This window comes from Chinchilla lanigera, unplaced genomic scaffold, assembly GCF_000276665.1.
Source record: "Chinchilla lanigera isolate Chin_1 unplaced genomic scaffold, ChiLan1.0 scaffold00013, whole genome shotgun sequence".
NCBI lineage: Eukaryota > Metazoa > Chordata > Mammalia > Rodentia > Chinchillidae > Chinchilla > Chinchilla lanigera.
This window is the reverse complement of record NW_004955414.1, coordinates 18,574,278-18,597,744: the sequence shown is the minus strand read 5'-3', so window position 1 is coordinate 18,597,744 and position 23,467 is coordinate 18,574,278. Positions and strand designations below refer to the sequence as shown.

General features: G+C 38.9%; 1 protein-coding gene and 1 pseudogene across 1 annotated transcript in view; both read right to left on the bottom strand.

Annotated features, from left to right (window-relative positions):
* Window positions 1-69: 69 nt before the first annotated feature.
* Fchsd2 (FCH and double SH3 domains 2) overlaps window positions 70-23,467 on the bottom strand; it is a 253,844-nt gene continuing 230,446 nt past the window's right edge. The window contains exons 14-20 of the mRNA XM_005379965.2: window positions 14,793-14,927; window positions 5,524-5,607; window positions 5,226-5,403; window positions 4,704-4,924; window positions 3,515-3,644; window positions 3,322-3,404; window positions 70-679 (exon numbers count right to left, since the gene is read on the bottom strand). Of these exons, the coding sequence (XP_005380022.1) occupies window positions 596-679; window positions 3,322-3,404; window positions 3,515-3,644; window positions 4,704-4,924; window positions 5,226-5,403; window positions 5,524-5,607; window positions 14,793-14,927 (915 nt within the window). The 3' untranslated portion in view covers window positions 70-595. The remainder of the gene's footprint in view (window positions 680-3,321; window positions 3,405-3,514; window positions 3,645-4,703; window positions 4,925-5,225; window positions 5,404-5,523; window positions 5,608-14,792; window positions 14,928-23,467) is intronic.
* On the bottom strand, window positions 11,440-12,268 carry LOC102003437 (annotated as a pseudogene).

The window sequence follows — 23,467 nt, the reverse complement described above, 5'->3', positions numbered from 1 at the left end:
CCTGTTAGTTGTAGAAGAGATGCGTGTTAATGTAACTGGTGCTAAATTCAGGGCAGTCCACTTCTTCTCAGTAAGGGTTCACTTTCAGTCTCGGGATGAACGTCGGGGAGGAGCCAGCCTCTCCTGATCCCTCTTTCTGTTTCCTTTTGGAGCCAACACGATCTGATTAATACTTAATCAGATGAGCAAAAGCCACTTAGAGAAAGATGAGATCTTTGCCACATCCTTGTGGCCACAGTAATATACTGTACGAATGCACATGATCAGTAATTCTGTGACTGTGCCCTGGGACGAGGCCTGATTTTGAGTCTCATGTAAAAATGGACCACTGTTAGGCATGAGGGCTACTGCCCTCTATGCTGGAGCCCACTAGAATTTGTGCTACGGTAGGAGAGACGACATAGAAAATGACAACGAAAAAGGCACAAAATATTCAAAACGTGGGAAAAGTCCACCAGGCCACCCAGTCACATAGAACCCTCCTTGGTTTTGCTCTGTTCAAGAGTTATCATCATGCAAAGGTGCCTAAAAAACGAGACTGGCCAAACTCCACGCCTGGCCTTGATTGTAGCCGTAATGGAGGGCGAACCCGTCATCACACCAGTGTGATCTCCACATCTTCCAACTTCTCTGCTGGCCTCCGGTGGTTCTGTGTGGGCGGAGGCGGAGCTGCCCGGACCTGAGCAGTGAACAATAATATGAGGTGTCAGTCAAGTTTCCTGACACAGGGCCTCGGGTACCTGTAAATTCTAATCAATCCCTTACTAAGGGCATGGGCATCCAGCACTTTGTATCTAAGATTCACTGTGGAAAAGCAAGTGCCACTCTGGATGACACGGCAAACCCACAGATCAAGTTGCTGCTTTGGCCAAAAGCCTTGTGAGCACAAGAGTGATAACAGTCTTAAAATCCTTCTCAAAGCCAAGGCCTGAAGTTGACAAGCAAGAGGGAAATGATTAGAGAACTGAAAAACATGTCAGCCTGTCTTAGGAGAGTTGCCAGAGAGTTGCCAGAGAGGTTGATGAGGCAGACTGAGGTTAAGATGTGAAGGACTGCCAGGTGTGGTGGTGAATGTCTGTAATCCCAGCAAGTGGGAGGCTGAGGCAGGAGGATCACTGTGAGCTCAAGGCCAGCCTGGACTACACAGTGATTTCAAGGCCAGGCTGAATTATATACATAGTGAGACCCTGTCTCAAAAAAAGAAAAAAAAAATGTGAAGGACTTTGCCAAGCCATGTTAAAAAAAAAAAAAATTCTGGACATGGTGGTGCACGTCTGTAATCCTAGCACTTGGAAAGCTGAGGTAGAAAGATTGCGGTGAGTTTGATGCCAGTTTGCACTATACAGGAGTTCAAGGCCAGCCTAAACTATACAGCAAGTCACTGTCTCAAAAAGCAATCAACCAAACAAAAAAATAAATGTGTTTACTAGCAAAAAAAAAAAAAAAAAAAAAAAAAAATCTGGTCTTTATTCTATAAGTAAAGAGGAGTCTTTGGTGGGTCTCAAAAGAGTATCAGATCTGTGAAAATACTCAGGTAGCACTTTGGAGTAGGGATTGGAGGTGGACCAGAGTACAAATAAGATAACTCAGGCCAGGCATGGTAGTACATGTCTGTAAAAAAGGTGGTGGAAGATAATGTAGGAGGCCTTTTCAGTCACCTGACAGAGAGCTGAAGTTAGCCAGAACGAGAGAGCACCAAAGGTGAAAGCAGAGAAGCAGAAAGTTTTGAGAGCTGTCTCTGAGATAAACCTGGCAGGATCTACAATCGACTACTTGTGGGAGATGGCATGGGAAGTGCCAGGAAGGATCCAGAGTACCGGTAGGATGTTGGTTCTGTTCACCAAGAAACGCAACAGGTATGAAGGAATGTGTCTAAATAATTTTGCTGAGTTTTGGGTTCTGGCACATATGTGATGACCACAAGTCTGAAGCTCAGGGAAGCAACTTAAAAATCTGGGAGCTGTTGGTACATAAATGGTTCTCACAGCCACTTCAAGAGAAACAGTCCCAGGACAGAGCCATAAGAAGTATCGGCAGAGAGGAGTAGAAGCAGAGAAGCCTGCAAAGGTCCATGAAAGGGTCAGAGACATGGAAAGCAAGCCGGAAAAGTGGGGTAGAGCAAGTAAATTAATCTCCTTCTCTCCTTTCTGAGTCTCACCCACCTGCTCATACTACCATTGCCTCCTCCTTGGACCACTGCTCCCGGGTCCTAATTGTCCCCCATGTCCCTTCTGCTGTCCTGCACTACTTCCCACTTAGCAGCCATAACAATGCTTTAAGTGCAAAACCAGTTGCAACACTGTCCTGCTTAATGCCTCACACGGCACTCAGGTACATCTATGAGTGAAGTCAGTAGTTCAAGGCATGGTATCAAATGCTGATAGAGGGTCAAGGAAAATAAATTTGCAAAGCATCTTTTGGATAAGTAGTGTGAAAGTTATGACCTTGGAGTGTAATTTGAGATAAAGTTGAGACAGCAGTAGAGTGAAGAGTGAGCAAAAGTAACTACTTATCAGAACATACTCTCCCAGAGAACAGAAGTTGTTTGACGCCATGAAGTATATAATTTCACCTCAGTGTTCCTCATACAAATACAGGCCCGGAAAATAGGGTCTTAATAAATGCTTGTGTTATGGTTTGTGTCTAGATGTTCTGCCGAAGTCTCATGTAGTCATGGGGTGGGCTTCTAGAGTTTATGATTGATTCATGGTTCAATGATGGAGTTATGGGTGTGAGTGCTACACCCACCCTAGGGTGGCTAGCCTGCATACAGTGTAAGGGAGAGAAAGAGGCTTGCTCACTGTTCCTCCTCCCCCATTTGCTCTTATTGCTTCTGCTGTTTTCTGCTCCCACGAACTGTTGCCCTGTGCCATGTGACACTCTGCCTTGGAGCCAGCTGAGTATAGACTCAAACCTCTACAAACTGTGAACTAAATAAACCTTTCCTTCCTTAATTCTAAGCATCAGGTATTTTGTCTCAGCAATGGAGAAAAGTAATCAAGACAGCTTGATAAAAAAATTGCTTCTGTTTCATAATTACACTAGTTTATGTTCAGAGAACTTGTTACAATTTAAATTCACTTGCATAGGTATCATCTTGTGTACTCCTACCATGGCTCAGTGAGAAAAATTCCAGTATAGACTAAATGTTCCAAGGTGAGTTGACTTCATAGCCCTTCAATAGCTCATTTTACCTTCCCAAGTCCTTCACCCTTGCTTGGCAGAATCAGTAACAACACATGGATGTGGGAACACATTAATTTTTCCCTTTTGATTTGGAAGAGCCATGCAGTCCATAACCCTGATGAACAGGAGACTTACCGGTCGTAGTTTGCCATATGAGGTCTCAGGAGTCTGCCTGGATGCCTGTGAGAATCCTGGGGATTCGGCATGAAGGTTGTTTTCTAAGGGACAGAACCAAAGGAGCTCAATTATTTGTGCTGTTAAGCAATAAAATCACTGGTGTGTTTCTGAAGTGAAAATACATTTAGACTCTGCCCTGCAGGCCCCTTACCTTGTGCTGAAGGAGATCGGGGGAAGAACTGGGAGCTCCTCTTATCTGGGCTAGGGTAAGGGCTGCTGGGAGGCTGGTCATACAGCGGCAGTGGAGGCAGGGAGATGTGCAGCTTTGGGGAAGGAGAGATCTGTAGCAAGGGAGGCAAGGTTACTAGGCACTCTTGGCCTCAGGAAGGAGAGCTGGGTGCTTCTCTGGGGCTCAGCACATATTCCTCTCTGGAGCTAAATTACAACTGTTAAAACTTGTCAGCCACATTAGAAGCAAATGGGCTTAATGTATACATCCATACCCCAGTTTTGTGTAATACCTCACATTTTCCTTTCACAGATCTCACTATACTACTGGTTTAAATTTACCTTTAATAGCAATTGAGTGAAACTATTCTCTGAGACTCTATTGAAAATGTAACAAATTAGCCAATTCAGTAAACCCAGTAAAGAACAAAATGAAGACAAGCTGTGTTTTCTGTATGTTAAGATAAAATAACTGGCTGAGACTGTGACTTCCCTACGTTCTGTATATGAGGTTAAGTGGTAATGATTACTATGCAAACAAGATTGGCAAGCATGATCCTTATTCTGCTACATGCAAGTCCTGCTATGACAGATCCCCAAAGTGACTGAATTAGGGATTTCCTCTAAAGGCAAGTTCCCTATGATGAGCAAAGACCAGAGCCACCTGACGGTAAAGCAGGGGCCCTGGCAGGATCTGGGCTAGGCAAGGGGCTCTGACAGTGATGAAGCGAAGGAACCAGTCGAGAGCTGTACTACATAAACTAACCACAGAGAACACATTTCCTCTATGGTTTGCTTCTTTGTCTCCACCAAATCCATCTTTCATATATTACACACAATCTAGGATTTTGGTTAATGGATTCAGAGAATAGAATATGGGCATTTGGAGGTGTAGTATGGCCACATTCCACAAAGGCCTAACAAGTCACTCTCTGGTTTCCCAAATTCAGTTTTGTAAATACCTGGTAACCAGAATTAGAATGGGGAGGGTGAGCCAGAGAGATTACAGACCATTTTTCTTTTTAAGTGATACCAGGGATTAAAGTAGGCAAGTACTCTATCACTGAGCTACATCCCCAGCCCAAGAGCACACTTTTGTCTGGATCAAGAAACGTCTTGGGAGTAATTCTGTTTAATCATTTTTAAATTCAACTCACTTTCTTCTTACGTACCTGAATCTCTTTCATCCAGGGAGTATCACCATTTTCTGAGGCTGAAAGTTCTTCTACTAGCACCGATGGGAAGACTCCAATCCGCCCACTGAACTCCCCTTCCCAGAAGCCATCGTCATCTTGGTTTTCTTTGTTCAAGATACGGATGATTGCTCCCTCAGGAAACGATAACTCATCATCCGTCTGGCCTTCATAATCATAAAGTGCTTTCACAAAACAGACTGGGGAGCAAGAGAGAGACAAATCTGCTAAGAACATTTACAGCTACACTGCTTCTGCATCCACCCCTAGGCTCACATGACAACTCAAAGACCATCGCACAGGACAGGAGTAAAGCTGTAATGTTTTTACTCACTGAAGATCAGCTTTAGGGTTCTACTGCACAGGACGAATGTGACCAAATACGGGAAAACAGCACAGGATAGAAACAAAGTGCTTTTTAACCTGCTGAAGGCTTACTCCTGGGTAATACAGCTTAGGTCAAATGTGACCAAATAAAGAGTGCCTTGTTTCAGTCTTTACCACTGGCATCTCCGTTGAGGCTGCCTGAAACGAGTTCTGCTTCCGTAGAATTGCTGGATGTATGTGATCGACTATCCAAAGCAGCCAGGGACTGTAGCATGCTCAGTAAGCTGTTCGAGGTGGGAAACTGTAGGTACTTTTCTGGCACATAACCCACTTGGCCAACTTTATTTCGAGCCTGGTGAAAGACATGTGACAAAAAAAGGGTTTACATACACAGTCTGAACGGGGAATAACAAGAACCAAAAGAAACTCCTAAAATGTCACAAGAAGGGGTGATATGAGCAAAGGAATATACCTTTACCCAGTCTTCCATATCTCCATCTTCAATCACTTCTAACACCTCATGTTCCTCAATGGTCAACTCATCTGGTTGAGAAGCCTGCAATGTAGGATGGTCATGGACAAAATTATAAAGGTTAGATAAGGAGCAGATGTGAGTTGGCTGTAACAAAAACCAGGGATCAAATACTGAAATGATTTTGAGAAACAAAAATTTTAATGCTGTAAAACTATCATAATGAGGTGAAGTTTTACTTTAAAAAAACTGAACAAAATAAAACTGCAACAGAAACTGGATCCTCAAGAGGCCACCAGGTTCAGTGAAGGGAGCAAGATACTGGAAGGAGAGGACCAGCTTATGTTCACTTTAGTAATTTACTCAACTTGATGCCTCCAATCCTTCAAAATGACAATCCTGCCATTCTCTGGAGGATGGGGGAGTCAAAATGGGATGAGTAAGCACAGAACCATGGTGACTTGGGAAGCACAGGCAGAGGAGAAGGCACTGAAATGAAACTACCAGAGGGCTACCATGGAGGTCATGCTGTGGAAAAATAAAGAACTATGTATGTGGATTGGATGGTAGCTTGAGCAGTGCCTACACCTGATCTGGAACTGCTACAGAACAGTGGCTAAAAGAAGAAAATTGTGGGAAAGGGATGACTGAGATCAGTCAAGGTTTGGATTATGCTTCAACTTCAGTGTGGAGCTTGGGTCAATTCCCCTTGGATGTTTCTGTACAAGCTGTGTACAGCTTGTTTTATTACTCTGAGAGCACCAGCCACCAGCTCTGAGGAAGCTCTTCAGCAGCCCACAGAGATCTGCTTCCTAAAGAGCCTTGCCTGTCACATGCAACAGGCAGGGGGTTTGCTGGCTTTTTCTGGGTCTCCAGTAAATAGTCTTAACATTTTTTTGTAAGTCCTAAGTTCAATTAAAACTATCAACTCAAACCACAGTTTTTGAAATCTCAAATGTGAAAGTGTAAAATATCTCCCAATTATATAAGCAAAAAAGAAGGCAAGAAAGTAAGTCACTTCCTAAGACCCATTTGTTACTTCACAAATATTAAAACATTTTGTCAAAACCCAGATTCTGGATATTTTCATAGCTCCTTGACACAAAAAGGTACTGTTCTGAAAATGGATGACCAAGACAAACTAGAGAATACTCCAGGAACAAATTTAAGTAAATTACCTCTGACCTAAAAACATGAGGGGAAAACACCACTCTTGATATACTTTTCCAATGGAATTTCTTTGTTACTCTTTAACCACACTGCCTTGAATATACCAGCAAAATGAATCCTTGTAATAAACATGTATTTCTAATTATATGGCAAGACAAAGTATGAAACAGCTAGACTTTAATGTGTGCTGAGAGCAAAGCAGGAGGGACCACAGCACCCTTTAATATGTTGCTGCCCCTGTGAGACGGTCAGAGGGTTCATGTACACTGTGTACCTTGTTCAACAGAAGCAGGCACCAGTGTGACTGCGCTGTCCCTCCTCACTGATGACCACTGTTCCATTTAACCAGGCTGACCTTTACCTGGCAAGCAAGACCTACAGATTTGGTCCTCTGGGCCTCAAGAGGATGTTCACTGAGGACACCCTGCTCTTCCTTGCCTCTGTGCTTCTACCGAGCTGTTCCTTCAGTCTGGCACGCTCTGCTCTGTCCTTCCTACCTGATGAGCAAGTCAGATTACTGTGGGTGTAAGTCCGGCTTCAGTCTGTTTCTCTGGGCAAGCAACTGTATACCTCTGAGTCTCCATTTTTTTCTTTTTTTTTCCTACCATATGTAAACTCTACGAAGGCAGAGATTTTTGTCTATTTTGATCAATGAGGAATTCTAGAGTCTAGAAAAGGGCACAAGACTGCCATAGATGAGTTGTTTGATACTATCTTCCTTGTAGGGTTATTGAAGAGCTTGGAAATAAAGAAATAGTAGCCATTATTGATTTTAATGACTTGTGGCTCAGCTCATATATTTCCCCAGATCACTCATGTTAAGCTAATTGCTTCCTCTTCCTTTTGTTGCTATACGGCTTTGTGCATCCCTCTCACACTGACTGCAGTGGCATTCTAGCTGCTTGTCCTGTGCACTCTCCATTGGAATGACTTATTCAAGGCACAGACTACTTCCTCTCACACATCCCAACTAAAGACAGCAATTGCTCAGCAAGTGGCTATTAAATATACACATTTTTACCTCCCATATACACATCTACTTCCTAACCTCCAGTGACACAATCTATTCCTGTCTACATCTCTTCAAATTTCCTGCATTTTCTTTAAAGCAAAATGATTTTCCAGATTACAAAAGTAATATATGTTCACTATAGAAAAGCTGAAAAACATGTGTAATTGAGAGCTGAAGGTACATAAAATTTGGTATCCTTTTAAAAAATTTGCTATTGTTTCTTCCTACATAAAAATTCTTAGTAATGTAAATTTGAGTCTCATTCATAATAGTATTATATGTTGTGGTTATATTATATGAATAGATAATTTATTTCCTTCTTGGATGGTCAATACCAAGATATTATAAAGTAGTATAGTAGTAAGATGGTTTTTTTTTCTTTGCAGTGCTAAGGATCAAACCCAAGACCTGGCTCATATTTTATAAGTACTCTACCTACTGCTGAGCTAAACTCCTATCCCTGAAAAAAACATTTTCTACACTGTGGTTCATTTCTTTAGAGTGCATACTAATAAGATTGAAAGTTATGAACTTTTTAAAAAGTTTAATGAACATTTTTAAGGCTTCTGAGTCTACCCATTAAATATAGCTTTTCTTTGTTCTCATCAGATCATCTAGGTTTTCTTTGTTGGTCTAGACAAACCTAGGTGGCAAACCCACAGCATGTGTGCTGCAGTGAGCTGTTTGTATCACTGAAAGCTCTAAGAGGTTTGTCCTCACTGGCAGGAATAGAAATCATGGTAAGGGTTCAAGTCAATCTCTGCTTTTTTTTTTTTTTTTAAAAGCATTTCTCCCTCTGCTACCAAGGCTGGCCTCCAACTCTTGGGCTCAAGTGATTCTCTCTCCTTAGCCTCCTGAGTAGCTGGGACTAAAGGTGGATGCCACTGTGCCCATTAAAATAATCTCTCTATTTTAATCTGTTCCCCATAGGATGTTCACCAGGTGTTTCCAACCTGTGGCCCATGGACTGCTTGTCCTCTTTTTTTAAAAAAAAAATTGCTTTGTGGGGGTTTTTCAGACAGGGTTCTGCTATGTACTATAGTTCAGGCTGGCCTTGAACTCATGGTGATCTTCCTGTTTCAGCCTCCCAAGTGCCAGGATTACAGGTGTGCGTAAATGTTATAACAAAAAAATATATAAACAAGGAACTTTTGTTACTTACATATAATAACTATATTATATATTTTGTATGAGGCCTGAAACAACTCCTCTTCACTCAGTGAGGCCCAGGCAAGCTAAACATTTGAACACATCTGGCTCTACATCATGACCAGGGTTATCTTTTTTTTTTTATTTTTTTATTTTTTGGTTTTGTGTTTTGAGACAGGGTCTTGCTATATAGTTCAGGCTGGTCCTGAACTCACTATGTAGCCCAGGGTTGCCTTGAACTCATGGCAATCCTCCTGCCTCAACCTCATGAGTGCTGGGATTACAGGCATGCACCACCATACATGGCTCAGGGTTACCTTCTTAAAAGTCCAATCTGTTTTAGGGTACCCAGTGGCTCCCCCAAGCCAGGACAGAAAACAAACTTATGAGGCTGGTACACAAGGCCCTTTACTGTCTGGCAGCAAACACCTTTAAGTCTGTTCCTCTATCCTCCCTCTGGGTACTCCCATAGCACTGAAGGTAACCTGTCCCACACACCCTGCATTGTCATCTCACTGTCTCTGTATCTGCTATTCTTTGCTTAAAAGGCTCCTTCCCCTCCCTACCCACTCACTGTATCTAGGAAGGTCTTATTTATAATCTAATTTAAATTCTACCCTATCTGTAAAAATCCTCCCAACTATCATAAGTAGAATTAGTGACTTTACCTTCACTATAAATCTTTTCATACAAGTTGTATTTTTCAGATTAATATTTATGCCAAGACTATCTGTTCCTGGAAGGCAGGGATAATGTCATGTTCATTCTTGCCTCTTAAAAGTTAACACATATTGGATACATATTGGTTTAAGGATTAACTATGGAGATTTTTATGATCTGATTAACCATAGGGATATGTCTAGGATATGCCAATGGAGAGAACACTGAGTGAATGTGAGGTGTTTAAAATCATGCTGCTTTCATGGAGCTTTAGTGGGGAACCAAAGAAATTTGAAAAAAAGATTAAGTTTCGCTGGTAATAAGAACTATACAGTTATGCACTGCATAACAACATTTGGTCAGACACTTAGGGCTCTCCACTTAAGGGCATTAAATTTTAATTCTGGAACTTTTAAGTAAATGTAATAGTAAGAGGTGACATTTCAAGTTTCTTAATTATGATTTCAAATTTTAAGGAGATAATTAAAACAATGTACATTGGAAAAAATTTCTAAGCCTTTTAGAAAACAAGAAATATTACAAATTTAAAAATAATAAAAGGGTGTTAAAAAGAAAGCCTGGAAACCACTGATATAGAGGAATAACTACTACCAACTTTTGGCTACAGATGGCAGTGGGAGTGAGGCTCTCCAGTGTATGATGACTGTTATCTCTTAGCATTATTCTTTCCTACTGCTGTCTCCATCCAGATGTGAGCCAGAGAAGGATTCATTTGTTCCTGTCTTCCTTATATTATTCATTCTATAATTACTTATTGAAGACCTACAGTGCACCATGCACTGTTGCAAGTGCTCAATACACACAGAAGAGGTACACAGACGTAAGGTTTTTGTTTTCATGGACCTTCAGTGGCAGCCAGACAAAGAAATATGAAAACAAGTATGATTAAATTTGGCTAGTACCAGTAATAAGAACTAAAAAGTTACTGCAGAACATTTGGTCAGCAATGGATTACACACATATGCAACGATCCCACAAGATTATAATAGATTATGATGAAGATGAAAAATTCCTATAACCTAATGACATTGTAGCCATCTGGACACTGTAGCATAACGTATCACATGTTTATGAAGATGCAAACACAAACAAACCTACTGTGCTGTAAAAGTATAGCATATACAATTATGCACTGTATATAGTACTTGATAATGATAATAAATGACTATGGTGCTAGTTTATGTATTTAATATAGTACACTTTTTACCAGTATTTTATTTTTTCTATTTTAAAATTTATTTAACTATTAGAGATGTTATAGATATCTAGTATAAAATAACTAGAATAACTCTCATAGAGTTTAAATAATACAATACCTCATTAGTTTTTACAATTAAAGATCAATAGTTATGTTATTTTTATGTCATGTTATTCCTTCCCAGACCAAGGAAAGATGATTTCAATTCAGAATAGCAACTTAAATAATCTACTAAGGCCCTAAAAAAAGAGTATTTTCTTCTGATGAGTTTAATATAACGTATTGAGAGTAAGATGGGCACTTATCATAGGTTAAGTGGCAAGGGAGAAAAGATGCAATGCTTTATTTTTAGTTGTGGTTTCTCAAAAGTTACAGAAGGAAGTGATCTGAATAAAGATAAAGCAAAATATACAATTTCATCTTGTCTTGGAGTTTGAAGAGGTCTTTGAGATTATCTATCTAGTTTAATTTTTTCCTTTCATCTTCTCTTTTTTTTTTTTTTTTGAGATGGGTGTTGCTGTGTTGTTCAGGCTGGCCTGGAACTCCAGGGCTCAAGTGATCCTGCCTCAGTCCCCAAGGAGCTGGGACTACAGTTTTGGTTAGTTCCTTTTTTCTTTTTCTCTCTTTTTTTTTTCTTTTTGAGATAGGGTCACACTATGCAGTTCAGGCTGGCCTTGAGCTCCCTTTGTAGCCCAGGCTGGTCTTGAACTTGCCATGATTCTCCTGCCTCAGCCTCCCGAGTGCTGGGATTACAGGCATGTGCCACCACACCTGGCCCAGTTCTTTATTTCTTAACTGAAGTAATAGATCTGAAAGTCTACTTCCTGTAAGTGCCTCTTCCAGGGGGAGATCAACTTTTCATACAGAACCCTTGGCTTTATAAGAAAATAGTGATAATTTTTATTTTTCATATGTTGTATCTTATGGCAGAACAATTATGTACTGAATTCCACATTTATAAAACTCAAAAAAGCATTCATATATATATAGAGTGCCTCTGTCACAGGGCACTATTCATTAACCAAACTCTCAGTTATAAAAGACATAAATGAAGAAACTTTGGAAAAGGGATAAAACCTTTGATATTGTCAACTCCCAAGATGAACTATAGGTTGCGTTCAAATCCCATCCCAAAACCTCCATGCGGCACAGATCCAAATCAGCAAAAGGTCCAGATACTGAACCTAAGTCTTGATCTGGTCAGTTGTTGCTCTAGCATATGGTACCTTTCCTCACTGAGGCTGCCACCGAAGATCTCCCTACTACAGGTACCAGAAGATCAACAGCAACTGCGTGGTGAGGACCATCTTTATTGCTGCTCATGTAGAACGGTTTGAGCGCTAGTGGGTAACTAGTGACAGAGACTGGTATGTTGCCACACTGCTTCCCTACGTACTTCTCATGTTCTGTGTGTAGATTAACACCCCACTCTGGAAATTCTGGGTGAAATTCTGGTGAAATTCTGGGATGCTTTCTTTAAGATTTCTTTGGCCTCTATGTAAGAAATGCTTGTGGCCAGGAGCTATGAATTTGTGTTAAGAGTTCAACATCTTTGGGAGAATTTTTCTTTTTTTTTTTTTTTGGTACCAGGAATCGAACTCAGGACCTTGTACTCGCCAGGCAGGCACTTGTGCCACTGAGCTATATCCCTGGCCCAGCTTCAGGACAATTTGAGAGAACAATCATTGTTGTACCTTGGAGAGATTCTCCATAACTTGCATGAAATTTTGAAGGCTCTCAACAACATAAATCTCTGCTTCTGCCATATAAAACTCTGCCAGGTGTGTCAGGCTGAGAATTTTCAGCTCAGAATGTTGGACCGAAGGTAAACACCTCAGTTAAAGCTCTGTGATTTGACTCCAGGTACATCCTTTTCAGCTTTCTTTTTTTGCTCTGTCTTACAATACATCTGATATCACTTCTAAGTGAAGTTGTCCTGAGACAGTTAAGAAAGCGGGAACACTGAAGAAATTCCCCTTAGGTACCTTTATTTTGCTTGAAGGCTTAACTTGTAAAAGCTCTCCTGCCTCCTCACAGTCACCAGATGTAATTAGTGGGGTATGAATGTGCACAAAGCCACTGTCCTTAAAGAAGAAATGAGTAAGTGTGGCTTTACTGTGAACCCTCAATAGATCCTAGAATATGTGTCCTACACTTAAGGTGAGGGAAGTGTCAGGAACTCCAGATGACGCCACTTTATATCTGACAGGGAATGCCTTGGCAGAGCGATTTCCAATAACTTCAGTCTTTTCTGCCTTCAGTTCCATACTTTGTCTTTTGGATGGACTTTTATGAGCTGTCCTTGGACTTCCCACAAGCCAGTTCTCTGCTGTCAAAGTCTGAATCTGCAACAACTAGAAGGCTTTCCAGAGATGACCCACCATTTACATGTAGGAACAAGACCTTCTTCTGGGACCTGCTTGAACAAATCCATCCATCATGATGCAAACGAGGAGGCTGAGAAAGAGCAGGCACACTTGTCTTTATTATTTTAGCATGCACTCCTACTTATTAAAAAAGTTTACTAAAGTATGCTGGCTGACAGCAGCCTTGTACATCTCATGTTTTCTTCCCCATCTTTTGTTTGGTTGCATTATTTTCTCTTGTGTCTGATTTCATTCTGTGTTTTATTCATCATGGCTTGAAGAACAAAGTAATACACCATTACCATACAGCCCAGGTGTGTTGCAGGCTGTGCCATCTAGATTTGCATAAGCTTATTCTGTGATCACAACATCACCCAACACTGCATTTCTCAGAATGTATTTTCATTAGGTGACACATTACTGTGCAATAAACGAAAGATGGCAGTAGGGTAGAGAGTTGTGACTGAGGAGTTGGTTATATGTGGGTTAGGGGTAACCTTAGGAGGCACTATTTGAGCTGAGTCCAGTGAAGAGAAGTGGCAATGAATTGAGATTTAGGAAAACAATTCTAGGTAGCTAGGTAGCAAATACACTTCCTGTGCAGTCAGGAAGGAGTCTGCCTCTTTTGCAGCCTGAAAAGCAGCCAGAGTGGCTAATGTGTAAAGTTTAGTGGGTGTTGGGGGAGAACAATCTGACATGAAACTAGGGAGATGGGCTGCAGCCATATCACGATGGACATTGATAGGCCCCAGGGAAGAGTATGGATTTTTTTCTACATGTGATGGAAAGCTTAAAAAGAGATTTAGGAAAGGGAATAAAATCATCTCATTTATTCATCAAAGAAAATTGTGTCTGTAGAGTAGAAAACGGACTGTTGAGAGGCAAGTTATGAAAGAGGGAAAATGATAGCGAGGTTTCCCTCTACTTCTAAAGTCATCAAGACAATGGCCTGGACCATGATGGTAGCAAGAGAGATGATGGAAAGGGAATAGATTCAGTACATTTCAGAGTGGGCTCAATATGATTGGCTGATGGACTGGACAGGGAATTCAGACAAATAGAGCCGGGGAAAGGAACTTCAGTTTATTTTATACTGAGTAAAAAATTAATGGAAAAGCAGGGCATGGGTCAGAGAGATTAAGAAATACTGTATCAAACCAGGTTTGGAAATTCTGACATCTATTAAGCCAAGATCCTACTTAATGTGGGAAGCAAGTTTTATTAGTATGAAGAAAGGTAAAGTTTTAAAAACTGTTCTGTGAAACAATTTTCCTTTGATATCAAGTTTAGGGGTCACTGTAATGCCAAACAGGCAACTGAGACAAAAGGTAACAGTTCTATTTCCTGAAAATTCACAAAATGCCAGGCACTGTGGTGAATGCTTTGGTATAAAAGTATTATCTCATTTAATCTTCACATTAACCCTACAATACTATGCCTATGATATAGATAAGGAAACTGAGGTTCACAGAGACTGAGGGACTAGTGCAAGGTCATACAGCTCAGAAGCAGAACAGACAAGATTTTAACCCTTGCAGTCTGATGTCAGAGCTGAGACTCTTCACCATTATACCGTGTTGCCTCTGATAGTAGCTGAATGCCAATTTTATGCTAAGCACAGCATTTGAGGCTGGGTAGATACAGTTACCTCAGAGTTGCCACAATTTAAGCAATAGGTTGGAGAAATACAAACCTTATAGGAATAAACCACTTTGCAGGTGAGTGGATAATTTCTTAAGGTGCCAGAAGGGCTGGAACTGCTATCATCAAAAACATCCATGTTGTCTTCGAACTCTTCTCCTTCTTCTCTCTCAGTATCTGCATTAAGCTAGGAAAAATGAGAAGCCATTGGCTGGTTTGCTTACTTCAAGAAGATGGCTGAAAACAGGAAAAACACTTAAATATGATTGTTTCAAAATGTCAATTTACCTGTTTTACTGCTCTAGACATGATTACCTGTTCTCACATTTTTCATGTTATGAAGGGATATTTAAAAATAAAAGTAAAATGTCTTTCAAATATATAAGAAATAATTCCAGTATCCTTTTAGTTTTAATTGTTAAATATTGACAAAGGCTTCTTACATTTTTAACTGATCACATTAGGAAACATTAAAAATATTCTACCAAGTATGCAGAGAAACAGGCTTTCATCTGTGGCTCGTAGAAATGTTAATTCATACATCACTTTGGGAAAATAACCTTCCTAAAAATAAAATAACTACTAGATCTAGTAATGCCAGTTTTGTGATTCCATCATAGAGAAATAAAAGGATGTTATGATTATATTCTAAGATGTTTACTGCAACACTGGTTGTAGTGGCAAAAGCCTGACACAAACTCATCAAAAGGGGAATGCTTTAATGAAATATGCTTCATCCACATTACAGATACATATCTTTTTTTGTTGCTGTGTTTTGTCTTTTGAGATAGGGTCTGCTATGTAGCTTAGGCTGGCCTTGAACTTGGTATGTACCCCAGCTTGGCCTCCAACTCACAATGATTCCCCCGCCTCAGCCTCCCCAGTGATGGGATTACAGGTGTACACCAACATGCCCATCTCAGACAAATAGTACCCCATTAAAAATAAGTTAGGAAACGGAAAGCTCACAAATAAATCCTCACATATACGGATAAATTATTTTCAACAAGGGTGATAAGACCATTCACTGCTATTTTCCTAATAAAATACCATAAAATTACAGAGGGAGTTCCAGAAGAATAAACTACACTTTTTTTCCTAGCCACATTTCTTGCCACTGTTTCTAAGACCCTGAAATATTTTCATTTATAACTATTATTGAAAATTCTTCACAGAGGTAATATTGTGCCTTATCTTCACAGGCTCAAATCCTGAGTTTTTACTAGTTTTACTGAGACAGAGTCTCTCCACATAGTCCATATTGGCCTTGAACACCCTAAGCATCCCAGTCTGGCCTTGATCTTGTAATTGTCCTGCCTTAGTCTCCCAAGTGTTGAGATTATAGGAGTATGTTACAATGCCTGGAAGATCTTGATCTTTAAAATTTCAGACAGGAATCTATTGTTTTTCAACAGAACATTGTATCAAATAGAAGATAAGAATAACACTCTAGAAACTACCATATAACTAACTTTAAACATATTTTTTATATACTTAGCCTTCTTATTCTAGGAAAGGTTATAGATATTATAAAAATGTTGGCTGAACAAGTTTCCAAACATATAGAATGTTAACATGTACTGTACTCTGGCACTGGGAATCAACCAAAACATGTTACCTTGGCAACACTGGTTGATATTATACATTCTTTTTCCTATTTTCCTATTTTGAACTAATTTTTTGACTCTCATGGTGAGGAATGAAAAACTGCAGTGACAGCAACAGTGGTTGCTGCCACATGCATTTGCACTGCTCCAGCAGGTTTCCAAAGCATATTATCTCAGAATAACTTCTTCCATTTCCCTTTTCCACCCTCTTCACTTAATTGTTACAATGTTTTCATGACCCAGCATCTCTATAATCACATTCTTCCTCTCTCTTAACAACTGCTCTCTCAACCCTTTTTCTTCCTGTCACTTGACAGAACTTCAATCAAAATGATTATTTGTAGCTGTACTGATATTTTTCCTTCCTTAGAGGTTGTAAAATGCTTACCCTTACTGTGAAAGTGGATATGAATAATCTTTTTGAGTTAGTTTTGCTGAGAAGCCACCTTCTTGTACTCAGCAAAAAAATCCAATGGGTGTCATCAATTTGTGGCACTGTCACAAAGTCACAAGCTGTGGGCCCTGGGATCTGGCAGACTTGGGTATGAGTACTGATTATGCCATTTACTTGTTGTGTGGTCCTGGGCACACTATTTAACCTCCCAACTTCAATGACATTTCCAATGAAGACAATGACTTCTTCATAGGGATATTGTAAGGATTAAATAAGGTAATGTTATGGCTTATATCTTAATGTCTCCTCCAAAGCCTCAGGTGCTCAGCTTGCGGGAGGTAGCTTGATCATGGGTGTGTGAGACTGGATTAAGAGTGTACAATAACTTGATTAGTCCACTGACTGGCTTAGCATAGTTCTGGGTACAGATAATGAGAAGGCCTACTGTGTGGGTGGTACCAACTAATAGGCTTGCAGTTTGAAAGGAATGAAAAGGGGAAGGAAGGCTTATTGCTGGCAGCCTCTCACCTGCCCTGTCATGGATTGTTTCTCCTCTTCCATGTCCCCCTACCATGCTTCCCTGCCTTGGAGCCACTGACAACGGACTGTAACCTCTACAAACTGTGAGCTAAAATAAACGTTTTCTCCTTTAACTTGTGGGTGTTGGGTATTTCATCCCAGTAACTGGAAAGTAAGACAGGTAATATAGTTAAAACCCCTAACGCATGCTTGGTACATAGGAGACTTAATAAATAATTTCATTATTTTTATAAGGCAGAGAGATTTTAGACAAATAATCTGGTTAACATCCACAACAGCAAAAGGCAGCAGCTTATAGAATACTGACTAGCACAACTTCTGAAATCCATCTGGACAAAGAAGTGATCACAGTGAACATTATTCTAAATATGACACAAGTAGTTATAAAAGATGATGTTAAAAATATCAGGAAAATGGACTTCTGCTTCTAAGCAATGTGAAATATCAGGGGCCAGATTTAAACTTCCTGCCAGAAACAATTAAACAATTGTTTAAAGCATATGAAGGAAAAGTTTACAAAATACTGGACATCAAGCAATAGATAGTACTCTCTGGTGATAGGAAACGAAGAATCTGCCCATCTTACTGCTGGAAAAAGTTTCTAGTCTGAGATCTGAGAGAATAAACCCAGGCAGAATGGCCCCCGTTAAACTGAGGAGGTGGAACTGGGAATTCAGGAAGGCCAGACGTTGGAGTTCAGATTGCAGAATAGTGAAAAGGGAGAAAAAAAAAAAAGCACATTACAGAATATATATTTACTCACCTGTCTTAATTGGTTGTTTTGAGAAAAATGTGAAGGCAATTCAATTGAGAAAGAGCAGTCTTAAAAATAATGGACAAGCCAGGTGTTTGAAGATAGGTGCAGTGGTGGTACACCTATAATTCCAGCACTTGGGAGACTGAGGCAGAAGCATCATGAGTTTGAGGCCTGCCTGAGCTATGTAGTGAGACCCTGGCAGTAGTGGTGATTGAACACAGAACTTTGTGCATGTGTGTTAGCCAAGTGCCCTACCACTGAGCTATAGTCTCAGGCCTTTTTATTTTTCATTTTGAGACAGGGTCTTGCTAGTCCAGGCTAGCCTCAAACTTAGCAATTCTTCTGCCTCAGCTTCCTGAGTAGTTGGGATTTTGACTCTTTTTTCTGATATTCAAAGATTAACTCAGACTGGAACACAGCTTTAAATATAAAACCTAAAACATTAAAACCTCTAGAAAAGAATGTGGAAAAGTCTTTATGACCTTGAGTTAGGCAATGATTGCTTAGTTACCACACTGGAATCATTATGGAGTTAGGCAATGATTGCTTAGTTACCACAAGAAAAAAAATCAGTAAGTTGAACTTCATCAAAATTATGTTCTTTGAAAGACACTGTAAAAAAATAAAAAGAAAAATCACAGGCTGGGGAAAATTATGTAAAGAATATATCTAATAAAGTATTTGTGAGTAGAATATAAAATGATCTTTTAGGATTCAATACAAAGAAACCAATCCAATAAAACATAGTCAAGAGATCTGAACAGACACTTTACCAAAGAAGATACAAAGTTGTAAATAAACATGAAAAATGTTCTACATAGAGAAATGCGAATTAAACTATAATAATATACTACTATATACTCATTAGCATCTCTAAAATTAGAAAGAGTAACCACACCAAGTATTGACAAGTTGTAGGGCAACCAGGCACATTATTGATTGAAATGTAAAATGTTACCACTGTTTGGAGAAACATTTTGTCAGTTTCTTAATAAATTAAATATACATATTCATATGTCCATTATCAGGTGAAAGGATAAACAATCTGTGCAATATCCATACAACAAAATTCTGCTCAGCAATTAAAAGAACTGACATATCCAATGTGGATGATCCTCAAAATAATTATGCTAAATGAAAAGAAGCCAGATTAAAAAAAGAGTATATATTATATGATTCTGTTTATATAAATTCTAGGAAATGCAACTATAGTGACAGAAAGTAGACAGTGGTTGACTAAGAGGAGAGATTACAAAGGACAATGAGGAAAACTTTTGGGAGTAATCCATATTCATCCGTATAATTGTGGCAATGGTTTCACTAGTATATACACATGTAAAATGTATCTGACTGCATCTTAAATATCTGTGTCTATTGTATTTCAGTTATACCTCAATAAGCTGTTAAAATATCAATCAAGTTTGGAAATTTTAATGTCAACTGGTCATACAGTACTTAAAGATGCTACAAGGGCATTAATTGTACTGGAAAAAGGACATTTAATGATGACTCAACATGCTTTAAAAATGCATAGTAATTAAAATAAATCATGATAAAGGTCAGAGGAATAATGAGAAAACCACAGAGTCAGGGAGTATGGAAATGAGCAAGGCTTTAGAGATAGACACATTTAGGTTCAAATATCATCTTTCCTTACTTACAAGCTATATGCCCTTGGGAGGTATTTAATTCCCTCAAGTCTGTCTCATCTTAAATACACTCAGGATTGCTGCATTCATTAATTAATTGTGTTCATACAGATAATACATGAATGCATGTGATAGAGCACCTTGGCTGTAATATGCCCTTTATCAATGCACACTTCCTTGTTATAGTGGTAACTTAAACTTAGCTGGTAGACTTGGAGAAAACTGCTTAACTTGAGGTTCAGATAAATGTTTTCTGACATGTACTGTGCAGAAGAAACAGTGTCAAGCACTTTATTTTTTCAGGGAATGACTGAGAATGGTGGTGCATGCTTGTAATCCCAGTGCTCTGGAGGCTGAGGCAGGACTATTGCCAGGAGTTCAAAGCCAGCCTGGAGCTACATAGTTGAGTTCAAGGCCCTGACACAAACAAACAACACAAACAAACATCAAACAGAAAAAGGAAAAAAAAAGAAATTGAATTTATATTTTTATTTTAAAGAAATTAATGTTTTCTAAACTGTGAATTAAAACTTCATTTCCTAAAAAGTTACTACACACAAAATAAATCTAATAACAATACTCCACTATTTAGAGATAAATATCATTATCATTCTTTGTCTAGCTTTTTCTTTTGGAGACAAAGTCCCACTATGTTGCCCATGCTGGCCCTGAACTTACCACCCTTCTGTGTCAGTCTCTCACATAGCTGGGATTACAGATGAATGCCACAAGCCTTGGTCAGTATTATTATTTTTTTTTGGTAGGTTTCATATGCGTATGTATTTTTATTTATTTAACCTTTTGTGGACAATGCACAGAACATAAACTTTACATTTTAAAATATGTATAAACAGATCATCTGCTATGGTTCCTCTGCTGCACAAGAGCTGCACCTGTACTCTTGTCACCTGTAATCATGCACCCTTTGATCAATATCTGCCTTTGTCTTTCCTCCTAACCATCCTAGCTTCTGTTCTGTTCTTTTTTTGAGACCGGGTCTTGCTATGCATTTAAGGCTGGCCTTGAACTCATTATGTATCTTAAATTGGCCTTGAACTCATGGCAATCCTCCTGCCTCAGTCTCCCAAGTGTTCGGATTACAGGTCTGTACTGCCACGCCTGGCCCATCCTAGCTTCTGGGGACTACCATTCAACCTTTTTTTTCTACTGCTGTTCCTTCTTCTTTTTTGGTTTAGTGCTTTTATTTAATTTTTTTCAACTTTCTACTTATAAGATCAACATTTTTAGATACCACATGTGAGCAAGGTCCTGTGGTATTTAGTTTTCATTCCATTTGACATAATATCCTCCAGGTTCACCCATATTGCCATAAATGACAGAATGTTCTTTTTATATGTGTATATACATACCACTTTTTTGTGGTAGTGGGGATTAAATCCAGGGCTTTGCTATATACTACACTTTTAAATTCACTTATTTATTGATGGACATTTAAATTGATTCTATATCTTGGCTACTGTGAATATTACTGTGATAAATATGGCAATGCAGGTATTTCTTCAATTTCTGCATTTTGTTTCCTCTTTCAATGTTCACCACTTGGTCCTGTCAGTAAGTGATACTGAAGCAGGAAGACAGGATGTGGCTAAAACTTGCTGGGAAAATACACATGCCAAGATCCCGGGACATATGTGGAGAATAATTCTCAGAGCTCTGAATGTGAACTTCTCTGGAGAACTTGAGCAGGTTTTTGATAGAATAAACTGGACGCGATACAAGCATGGGGAATATAAACAGACAGTCACCACCAAGTGCTTGCTATGGTGATTCGTCACTGCAGTCTACCTTATGCTGTAAGGTGTACAAGTATTTTGATTTTTATATTTTCCTACTTTTACTGGGTCCAAGCTCACTCGGCAGAGCCTGTTTTTTCCCCTACCTTTAGTAAATGTCACCATTTATCCTTGTTTAACTCAATTCTTTGTTCAAACAGAAAGAACCTAGAAATCATCTCTAGAAGGAGACTAGCATCCCAAAATCCAGTCACAAGACTGGTCTCCACCTATGGACACTACTAACTCGAAAGGCACACTCAGTTTGGTAATTCTCAATACCTAGCAAAGGGTCTCATGAGAAGGGCTGGCTCATACATGCTTACTGAACTGAATTAAACTGATCATATTGGGAATTGCAGTTTCATGAGAAATGTGGGTTTCCAGAGTATGGAATTTTAGTTCAATAAAAAGAGTACTGCCCACTTGGAAGTACTGTAAATATGAAAGCAACTGGAGATTTATATAGACATTATCAATTATTTTCAATAGTTTGCATTTGTTTCACTATAAAAATCCATTATTTCTTTTCATTGGGACTAGCACAAGCAAATAAATAAATTTTCGTATTTCAAAAACAGCTCATTAGATTGCACAGACAGATAATACCGAGGCAGCAGGAAACTAAACTACCATCTCAAAAGATATTTAATCTTGCCTTTCAACAATATTATTCGCCATGATCTTTGTAATTACCAGGGTCACAATTTATTTCTCTGCAACTCTGCAAATGCTCAGCCTCTTAGGCTGTAAAAACAAAGCAGACTGTCAATTTGCCTTTGTGCAATAGTTGGGTGAAGTGGCTGAAAACAGGAAATTTATAAATAGTGTCAGCTATAGTTAGAAAAAAAGTAAAAGAATAAAAATAAACCAGTCTCAGAGTACTACAGATTTTTGACCCCGTAATCCTAGTCCTGTGTTATAGGGGGTAAAAAAACTACTCTGAAAAATAGAAATAAAAATATATCTTTTAATGACCTAGCTGTTTAATGACTGTCTGAACTTATGAGATGTGTTTTTTTGGTGTACAGTTCTGTATCTCTTGTTGATTGAGCCTCAATGTCTTTTTTTAAAAATACAATACACCTTGTTCGTGTACTATAATTTTTGCTGATTGTGCTGTATAGTACTGTAGATTTATGTTCTATTATATATTATAGTACTGCATGTAAGAGTTATGCAAATAAAAACAAAGTTATCAAAGTGAAGTTTCCTCTGGCCATTTCTGTTCTGAACATTGTTCTGAACATTATACTACATATAATTCCTCATTTAGTGACTAATTCCATTAACAACCTAGTTACAGGACTGGAACTCAGTCATTAAGGGTTTCCTATAGCCTATTGTATTTTAGGCACATTCACTAGCATGTTGTTCAAATAAACAGCATTAATGAAAAGATAAATATCTTTAAATATGTATTATTTCTATAATATCTGATACTGGAGAAAAATAAGCTACCTGAGATTTTTTGGATATTGAGGCAAACAAGTTTGTTTTGCCTCAATATCCAAAAAATATATGGTTTGCCTATTCTGAGGCAGAAGGGAGAGACTTGGAGTATGGTCTTATGAGACAGGTTGATCATATGACACTGGCAGAACAGCTGTGCCAAAGGGCCAGAATAATTTACCAGTGCACTTTTTTTTATTGTACTCACTTCTAAAGACTATTTGATCCCAACAGGTGATAATAAAACTGATTCATCTGAAGTAAATTCTGAGGTATAAGCAAACTTATTAGAAGTGATGTTACCTTTGAACCTTTCTGATATGTAGAAATGTCTCATACCATATGGATGCACATATTCTCTCAAGAGTTACATATATACTTCTGAGCCACAGGAAACAACAATTGAACAATTAGTTATCATTGTTATTTCTTGGCTCTGTAATTGTTTTATGTGTTTTTGTCTTATATTCCTGGCTAGTGAGCTCCTTTACTATATACTTTATATGTCTTTTTTTTTTTTTTTTTTTTTTTTTTT